This window comes from Eleutherodactylus coqui, chromosome 8, assembly GCF_035609145.1.
Source record: "Eleutherodactylus coqui strain aEleCoq1 chromosome 8, aEleCoq1.hap1, whole genome shotgun sequence".
NCBI lineage: Eukaryota > Metazoa > Chordata > Amphibia > Anura > Eleutherodactylidae > Eleutherodactylus > Eleutherodactylus coqui.
In genome coordinates this window covers 123,581,347-123,590,981 of record NC_089844.1, presented here as the reverse complement: position 1 = coordinate 123,590,981, position 9,635 = coordinate 123,581,347, and the positions used below count along the sequence as shown (strand labels likewise).

General features: G+C 47.1%; 1 protein-coding gene across 1 annotated transcript in view; it reads left to right on the top strand.

The window, feature by feature from the left end:
* Positions 1-4,263: 4,263 nt before the first annotated feature.
* The window catches only part of LOC136576784 (cytochrome P450 2W1-like), a 94,394-nt gene continuing 89,022 nt past the window's right edge, over positions 4,264-9,635 (top strand). Inside the window, exon 1 of the mRNA XM_066576347.1 lies at positions 4,264-4,582. Within this exon, the coding sequence (XP_066432444.1) occupies positions 4,403-4,582 (180 nt within the window). The 5' untranslated portion in view covers positions 4,264-4,402. The remainder of the gene's footprint in view (positions 4,583-9,635) is intronic.

The window sequence follows — 9,635 nt, the reverse complement described above, 5'->3', positions numbered from 1 at the left end:
GTGTCTAATATTCCTCCTCCTCCTGCTCCTCCTCCTGAAACCTCACGTAATCACGCTGAACGGGCAATTTTTCTTAGGGCCACAAGGCTCACTCAAATAATTTTTCAGAACAATTTTTATAAGTTTCAATGCGCTTAAAAGCATTGGAACTTTAACTTGAACCAATTTTTCGTTACACTGGGCTGCCTCCAGGCCTAGTTACCACTTAAGCCACATTAACCAAAGCGATTAATGGGTTTCACCTGCCCTCTTGGCTGGCCATGGCCAATTTTTGGGATGTACATTAGTACTGTTGATACAGCAATTTTTGTGGGCTCTCGCCTACAGTGTAATCAAATTAATTTTTAGCCCACCTGCATTACAGCTGACGTTACCTCAGCTGTGTTGGGCAATGCAATGGGATATTTTTATGTACCGCCGGTGGGTTCCAGGGAGCCACCCATGCTGTAGGTGCACACTGAGTTTTTAATACATCTGTACACTTCTAAAGAACCCGTCTGACTGGGGCATGCAGTGTGGGCCGAAGCCCACCTGTATTACGCACGACATTACTACCTCAGCTGTGTTGGGCAATGCAATGGGATATTTCTATGTACCGCCGGTGGCTTCCTGGCACCCACCCAGGCAGTGGGTCCACAGGGAGTTTAACCTACATGTGTCCACTTGTAAAGAACCCCAGTCTGACTGGGGCATGCAGTGTGGGCCGAAGCCCACCTGTATTACGCACGACATTACTACCTCAGCTGTGTTGGGCAATGCAATGGGATATTTCTATGTACCGCCGGTGGCTTCCTGGCACCCACCCAGGCAGTGGGTCCACAGGGAGTTTAACCTACATGTGTCCACTTGTAAAGAACCCCAGTCTGACTGGGGCATGCAGTGTGGGCCGAAGCCCACCTGCATTAACCCTTTCCAGTCCACTGTGTGACCTGTGAAGACATTAGGGTTTAAGGCTGTACAGCTCCGTTGTTGGTAGACGTCCGTCGGGGTTCTCTTACTGTATATTGCCAGCCTCTCTGCTGTCGGAGCCTATCCTATGTGTCAGCTCATGCAGTACTGGCTTTAGCCAGCATATAGCGCCGTTGTATAACAGCAGAAAAAGAGTAAGCCCCCTAGGAAAACCATATACAAATTGGATTGGAAAGGGTTAAGCACAACATTACTACCTCAGCTGTGTTGGGCAATGCAATGGGATATTTCTATGTACCGCCGGTGGCTTCCTGGCACCCACCCATGCTGTAGGTGCACACGGAGTTTTTACTACATCTGTACACTTATAAAGAACCCCAGTCAGACTGGGGCATGCAGTGTGGGCCGAAGCCCACCTGCATTAAGCACGACATTACTACCTCAGCTGTGTTGGGCAATGCAATGGGATATTTCTGTGTACCGCCGGTGGGTTCCAGGGAGCCACCCATGCTGTGGGTCGACAGGGACTTCACAATAGGGAGTTGTACCTGCCTGTGTCTATGAATTAAAAAGCCCGGTCTGACTGGGGCATGCAGACACCTTGACAGAATGAATAGTGTGTGGCACATAGGTTCCCCATTGCTATGCCCACGTGTGCAGCTCCTGATGGCGGTGGCACAGGATTCTATTTCTCATTGCTTCTGTACAGCATTGTGGGCTATCGCTCCGCCACTTTTAAAGAGGGTCGCTGCCTAGCCGTGCCAACCTCTGCAGTGTGTGCCTGCGGTCCCTCGTCATGGCAGACGCAATTCTAAATAGACATGAGCGTGGTGTGGCATGAGGGCAGCTGAAGGCTGCCCAGGGACACTTTGGTGTGCGCTGTGGGGGGGGAGGGGGGGCGGTTGGGCAGCATGTAACCCAGGAGAAGTGTCAGTGGAGTGTCATGCAGGCAGTGATTGTGCTTTGTTGGAGGTAGTGTGGTGCTTAGCAAAGGTATGCCATGCTAATGAGGGCTTTTCAGAAGTAAAAGTTGTTGGGGGGGGGGGGGGCCCACTCTTGCCGGTATTGTGGCTTAATAGTGGGACCTGTGAACTTGAGATGCAGCCCAACACGTAGCCCCTCGCCTGCCCTATCCGTCACTGTGTCATTCCCATCACTTTCCTGAATTGCCCAGATTTTCACACATGAAAACCTTAGCGAGCATCGGCGAAATACAAAAATGTTCTGGTCGCCCATTGACTTCAATGGGGTTCGTTGTTCGAAACGAACCCTCGAGCATCACGGGAAGTTCGTTCCGAATAACGAACACCCGAACATTTTGGTGTTCGCTCATCTCTAGTACAGTTGCAGTGTACCACAGGCTGTATGATTTAGGCATGGTGTACGGGTGCAGATGACTGCAGGATATATTGTTTAGGTATGAGTACAGGTGTAGATGACTGCAGACTGTATGGTTTAGGTATAGGTACAGCTATAGATGATTGCAGGTTGTATGGTTTATGTATGAGTACAGGTACAGATGACTGCAGGCTGTATGCCTTGGATCTTGATGGAAAACTTTGAGCTGGACACTGATCTGGAAAAAACTAATAAACAATGAATGTCACCAGAGAGATGTTGCCAGTGATCACTGGAAGTAAGGCTGCTTTACATAACAAATGGCCAAAAGAAAAGCAATCAAATCAGCAATTTTTAGTGATAGTTCTCTTGTGTAAACACGGGGCCCAGCAAGGTATTGAGCAAGAAATCGCTCAGTAGTTGCTAGCTGTAGTGGCCCAGCGGATGCTACAGAACAGTCACAGTACACTTATCCTGTCTCACCTGTCTGAATGCCATCCCTGGATCCAGAAGGTGCCATCTGTGGGAGAGGCCCTGTGTCTCCCCTTCTGGTCTAAGCACAGAGCTCAACCCTGATGTCAGCTGGTCTCTCATTGGCTGACAGTCAAGTTTAATCTTACTGGTGCAGAGCCCAAGGACGGGAAGCAAAGATACAAGGCCCCATGCCAGAGTGCGGGAGAGAGAGAGGTTATAAAAGGAAGTGACGCAGAGCAGTTAGGCAGACTCAGCCAGATGTTAGTAAGAAGAGGTTGCAGTTCTGTGGTCAGAGAGGAGGAGTAGTTCAGCAAGTTATTGTTTCCCAAGGTAGAGTGTGTTGATTAACCCACTCCCTTGGCATCTTACAGCAGAGAACACATAAGTTTCCTTCAGGGGTCCATCTTCATCTAACAGTGAGTTATAGCTACCCAGTGAAGTCAAAACCAGCATGTATCTCTGCTTCATAAAATCCTACAGGCAAATCTAACTAAATTGCTTAATCTAAATTCACTAGTTGGGAAATTGCCTAGTAAATCAATCTTCAGGAAAATAAGTGAGAGAGAGCATCATCAATTCGACATTACTGTATCTTGCTTGTTTATTACTGCATTCTTAAATACCTTCTCTAAATATGTCTTCAGAGAATTCTAAAGTTAACCCGTTGTTGCAAACTACCAAAGTTAGTAAATCTGCTCACTCAGATTACTAAACTAAACTGGACTTGTCTCCATTATTTCTGCAACATATCATCCGGAGTGTACAAATTAGAGTGTGGCATCACCGCGACAGGAACTAGGCCTCTGACCATAGATACAGCAAGTTCATTAGGGCGTTACACTAGTAACCTTGTTTTGGCTCACTGCAACTAAATGAAGTGTGAGCAACTCACTATCAGTGTAAACAGGCAGTTGTTCAACTTGGAATGATTCTTTGTTCACAGTGAATGGATGTGGGCGGCCGGAAGATATGTCTCCATTCACTGAACGACTATCGCTGCTGTGTGAAAGTGCAGGAGCAATAGTCATTGGGACAACTGTCATGTGCTTATGGTCCCGACGGTCAACCTGTGTAAAGAAACCCTAAATGTAATGTAAGCGCAATCAATGTGTAAAGCTGGTGTCTATTATATGGTGACAGCGTTATTTTGAGGTATCCTAGATCCTAGAGCTAAACTGCTGTATCTAACTAAACCTACTGTAATAAAAGTTAGCTTGTAGATATAGTGCCTGTAAAATGATAGATAGATAGATAGATTTTTTTTTTCTGGTGAAGGAAAGGAGGTGAGGCATGAGTTTTGGAGTTCATGCCCCTAACCTTTTCAGACCCTGCTTGCTAGTATAACAGACCCAGTGATGCTGCAGAAAACTCCTAGTAGACCACAGCCAGCAGTCATCAAGTACAGGGAGGGGGTGGGGTTGGGGCCATGCTGAATTTTTGCAACCACAGCCCATGAGCCTTTAGCTACGCCCATGACTTTGCTTTTTCATATCCTCCCTCTACCATAACCCAAACTATTTAACACCTTCTACTCCCTTCTCCACTCCCCAATGCCCCCTCCACATTTCTGAAGTTATAAATATTAAGAGCACATAAAAACAAGATAAGCTCTTTGCACTGGGTTATGCAAGAACTTTATATATAAAGAGTACTTTACAGTGATTGCTACAGGAGAATCACCATGGCTTCAGAATCAGTGACCATTTTTCTTTTATGCACCATCGTCATAATGGTCGTGAAGATCCTAATGAGCTTTTCAAAAAGAAAGATTTATAAATTCCCACTAGGACCAACCCCGCTCCCCATTATTGGTAACATGCATATACTGGATATCAACAGACCAGACCTTACTCTTATGAAGGTAAAAGAATAACTTTAGTTCTGATGACTAAACATGCTCTGATTTCATAGATGCCAATGTTACAATTTGTCTCCAATCGTTGACCTTGGAAATATGTTTATGCAGTCTTCTTGGTTGATGTCATTACCGATTTACAAAGTTATCATATTCAGTTCATATTGATGAAATTTAAGTGTTTGTTACTAGGTGGATGTTCACCAACAATCAGTTATACATTGACCAGGACACTGGGGCTTTAAACTGATTGATTGAGGGTAAGGGAGGTGTAGTTGCAAAGTTGTAAATGGTGCAGATTTCACATCAGCTGTTGTTGCAGATTTCATGGGTTAAAATCTGCAGACAAATCTGCATTATACATTTCAAAACACACTGCTGAGTCTGCAGAAATTTTCTACTCCATTACATAATGCAGGGAGGCATCCTTAATGTTCCATATAATGTACTGAAAAACTTTGAACATTTTCTAAGTGGGGTTCATTGGGAAAAACAATTGTGCTATTTTTGGAGGGTTTCGTTTTTCTGACGTCCATGGTGCGGTAAAAATGACATGTTAACATTATTCTGCATTACATTTATATAGTCTTTATAGTGTTCTACTACTTTTAATAAACATAAAACTTTAAAAAATGCTTTTTGTTGTCATATTCAAACTTGACATATTCAAACTTTTTTACTTTTCTGTCAGTGAGACTGTGTGGGAGCTTGATTTTTTTAGGGTGTGGTGTAGTTTTTGTTGGTACTAATATGCAGCATATGTGACTTGATTAATTTTTATTCCACTTATTTTGAGTGACAGGGTGACAAAAAAAAACACAGTTCTGGCACTGTGTACTTTTCTTTTTTGTTACAGCTAGAGATGAGCCAGCGTGCTCATTTAAGACTGCCGCCCCCACATGCTGCTTCAGCGAGTACACAGTTACTCGAAAACACTGCTACTCGCTCATCTCTAGTTACAGCATTCACTGTGCGTATTAATGTGATATTTAGGACTTTTACAGTGTGCTTTATCGGGATTGTATGTGCTCCCAGGTCTTTTGGTTCTAAGCACGTGCAGGAGCACATCACTGCACTTGTGGATGATTTGGCTGGCTGATTGTGTGGATTGCTGCAGCCAGCCAATCACCTGCTATAGGATGTTGTTTGTTGTACTTATCTTATCATGAACTTTCAGAACCCTAGTGATAGTATGTATGGGTGTGTCTGTTTAGTTTATGTCTGAATTCCATTCTGCCTGTAGTTATACAGACAGCTGTGGTGTGGGGTTAGCAGAGTTCCCCTTTTCCCCTACTTTTTCTTGTTTGGTCTGTTTGGGGGTCTGTGTCTGGTCTTGAGTGCATACTCATCCCTTTAGGTTTATATATATATATTACAATCGTGTAGGTTGCTCTGCATGAACATAACATATGGAAACTGCAATACCAAATATGTCAATTTTGGGGGTTTGATTTTTTTACATGAGAATTGGGAAAACAGGATTTTTTACATTTCTTTTTGTTTAATCAATATAAAATTTCTTTAGTACGCCCCCTGCACACGGGCGGAAATTCTGCAGCGGGATTTCCCGCAGAATGTCTGACCTGTGCCCGCCTGCATAGGATTGCATTGAAAAACGCAGAAATCAAACCGCATCATGTTCTTATTCTGTGCGGGCCTCGCAGAGTTGAATGACACACAAGGTCTCACACAGCAGACGAAGACTTCGGAGTCTGTGGGTATTGCATTGGAAGAAGGATGGGGGGGGGAATGATGGGGGGGGGAATGATGGGGGGGGGGAATGATGGGGGGGGGAATGATGAGGGGGGAATGATGGGGGGGGGGGGATGATGGGGGGGGGGTTACAGACAAGGTGTTGTCTTGGTCTGCTCTGTGACCTTGTGTGTCATCATTCCCCCCTCCCTTCCCCCTTCCTCCACACTCTCCATTATTGTTTTTTTTTGTCTGTCCTTGTTCCTCAACCCCCCCATGGTGCCATCAGTGTATGCTACAGACAGGAATAAGGGGATTGTGAGTCAGCTCAAGTAATTGAGACACAGCCGGGTGGGTTGGGTAGAGAGACAGGGCAAGACTATGAGGGACTGTTATCTGTGATTACATCCTAAATACCTCTTGAGACCATTTATACAAGCAGATAATCGCTCAAAGATCTCTCAAATGACAGTTTGAGCAATAGCTTTGAGGGATTATTTTGCATAAAAATTAATTTGTATTTAAGTAGCTACTCAGCTACTTAAATACCAATTATGTATGTAAATGAAGTCTTCACTGAATGCAGGCTAATAGCTGGAGGCTATTCTCTGCACTCAGATTCTTTGTTCTCCATGGGAAAACAATGCTATCAGCACTCCCCCGTGGAGAACGACTGATAAAAGTGATTGTTAAAATCAAGTCAGCTTGATTTTAAGGATCAGCAAAAAGTGCCCGAAATGCGGGTGCCAGGTGCCCATTTACATGCACCGATTATCGCTAAAACGATCGCCAATTAGCTTTGAAAAAATAAGCTCTGGTAGATCAACTACATTTTTGCCCTTCCTGTCACATAACTAAAGGCCCATTTAGACACAAGGATTAGCGCTCAAAATACATCTTTTGAGCGATAATCGTTGTGTCCATTTACAATGCACGTTGAGCGATCTTGTCTTCTGCATCCAGCTGTTCCCCGCTCGGAGCGCCTGGCTGTTCTACAGCCAAGTGCTCTGAACGGAAGATGCAGAAGACAAGCGGGGTGTCCCCGCTTGTCTTCTGCATCCAGCTGTTTTCTGCACAAGCGCCCGGCTGTTATAAAGCCGAACGCTCCGAGCGGGCTATGAAGAACACAGTTGGACAACTGTGTTCTTCATACCCTGCCTGTGTTCAGGGAGCAAGATACAGCTGAAACAATAGTATCAGCTGTATTTCACTGTGAATTCCTTTTAAGGCTCATCGTTGTCTTATAGCATGCTGAAAGATCAATGATTAGCGACGGCTTAATGAAAACTGCACTATGTCAGTGCAGTTAGACACAATGATTATCACTCAAAAGATGGCTTTTTAACGAATTGAGTGATAATGGTTCTGTCTAAATGGACCTTAACGCAAATCAACTATGCATTAACAGTTTTGATGTACCTGTAAGCACAGCGGTATAGTAGAGTTGAGTTTGTCAAATTACAGGCATACTAGCGATGTGTAGTTGTAATGAAAATCCCCACTAAAAAAGTAGTCTGATTACAAGTGTATCACAAGTAATCAGAACACTTTACAAACATGGGTCAAGTATACAACTTTCACTATAGCTATCTATATCACACTCACTATAGTTATATCCTTCACATTTAACCCCTTTCTGCTCCAGGGCGTACATTTACGTCCTTCAGCATCAGGGTATGTATGAAGAGAGTGTTTACAGGACGACCTCTCTTCATACAGTGCGGTTGTCACAGCGGTTTATTACAGCTGATCGCCAATATTAACCCTTTAAGTGCCTGTGCCAATTCTGACAGTGACATTTAAATACCTCGAACGGGGGGGCGTGGCCAGCTAATGGAGGAGTGAGACGTGTCTCAGCTCGGCTCCCGCATCCAGCCCCATCTAGCCGACACGTGGAGGACCCAGACCCGGCAATCCCCAACAATGGCGAAGGGGAAGAAGAGAGGAGTCACACCAACCTCCTCAGACGACTCCAGGAGAAGCATCGCGACCCTGCTGCGAAGAACAGCGGGAGCAGAGTCCCGGGAGCGCGCACCCAAGATGGCGCCCGCTCCACTTCCGGAGCGGCAACACAGCCCTGCATCGGACAGCAATCAGCCGGCTGGAGCCCGGAGAGAATCCTGAAGCCTGGGCGGCCCAGCGGGAGACCCGATCACCACCACATGCCGCAGAGAGGAGGTGACGGCACGACACTACCGGCGGACGGCGGACCGCCGGTACCCGCCGGCAGCAGCAGCTCAACGGAGGGGGGAGGAGGAGCAGCAAGCGCTGAGGGCGCTACAGCAGAGGAGGAGGTGAGAGCGGCAGGGGGGATTAATGAGCCAGCCCCAGGGATAAGGGGAGACTCCACCAGCTCAGAAACAGAGCCACCTGCGGCCCAGATAGCCCCCCCACAGGCAGACCTACAGCACCCAGCAGGGGAAAAGGGGCCAGGAATAGCAGCCCAGGAAAAGGGGAGAGCCCGTCAACCACCCCCAGCAGAAGAGCCCCCAGTGGAGCAGGGGAAAAGGGCAACGACCCACACAGGCAACAAGCCCAGCAAGGGGGTACAGCCAAATGAAAGGGACGTACAGCACCCAGTGAGGCAGGACGAGTCCCCCCAGCAAGATGCAGGACAGGCTGACAAGCACCCCCCACAGGAAATCAGCCTCTCAAGGCAGAACAGCTCCCCACCAACATCCAGCTCCCCAGAGCCGCCCTCCCGGCAAGGAGACACCCCTAAGGGCCTCACGCACAGCCCGCACATAAACATGCCGGACACAGACACAAGTCAGCCAAGACCGAGCTCTCCTCGGCAACAAAAAAGAGCATCACAAGGAAAGACCAGGCTGGCCGACGAGCAGGCCACAACAACAACTAAGCCATCACAGAGGCCAAGCGTGCAGAACGAGTCCAGTAACCGGGCCAAGAATGCATCAACACCCCCTGTGCCGCAACCGGATCGGGCTCTCCCGCGGTCCAGCCTCCCTCTGACACACGGCTCGCCAGAGCAACTTCTAGGACCCAGAGCCCCTTCCAAAGAACCCACAGATGACCACCAGCCCGAGACAGAGACTGGCCCACCAGTACAACCATATCACAGCGCTCCGCTACCACAAAGAAGCGCGGGACAGAAAAGATACACACAGACCGATGTGCAAAGCGCAGCCAAACCCAAGACTACCGAGCCGCAAGCCAGCAAACAGAATATGGGGACAGGCAGCGCAGACAACGCCGGTAACAGAACAGGACGATCAAACTTCAGATACCTAGCCCAGAGCGAACCCAACAACCAAACCCTTGAATCAGAAGTGGGTGAGGACTGGGACTGGAAAAGTCATCTAAGAGCCCTACCGACGCAGAACCACATTGATACCCTTTTCCAGCA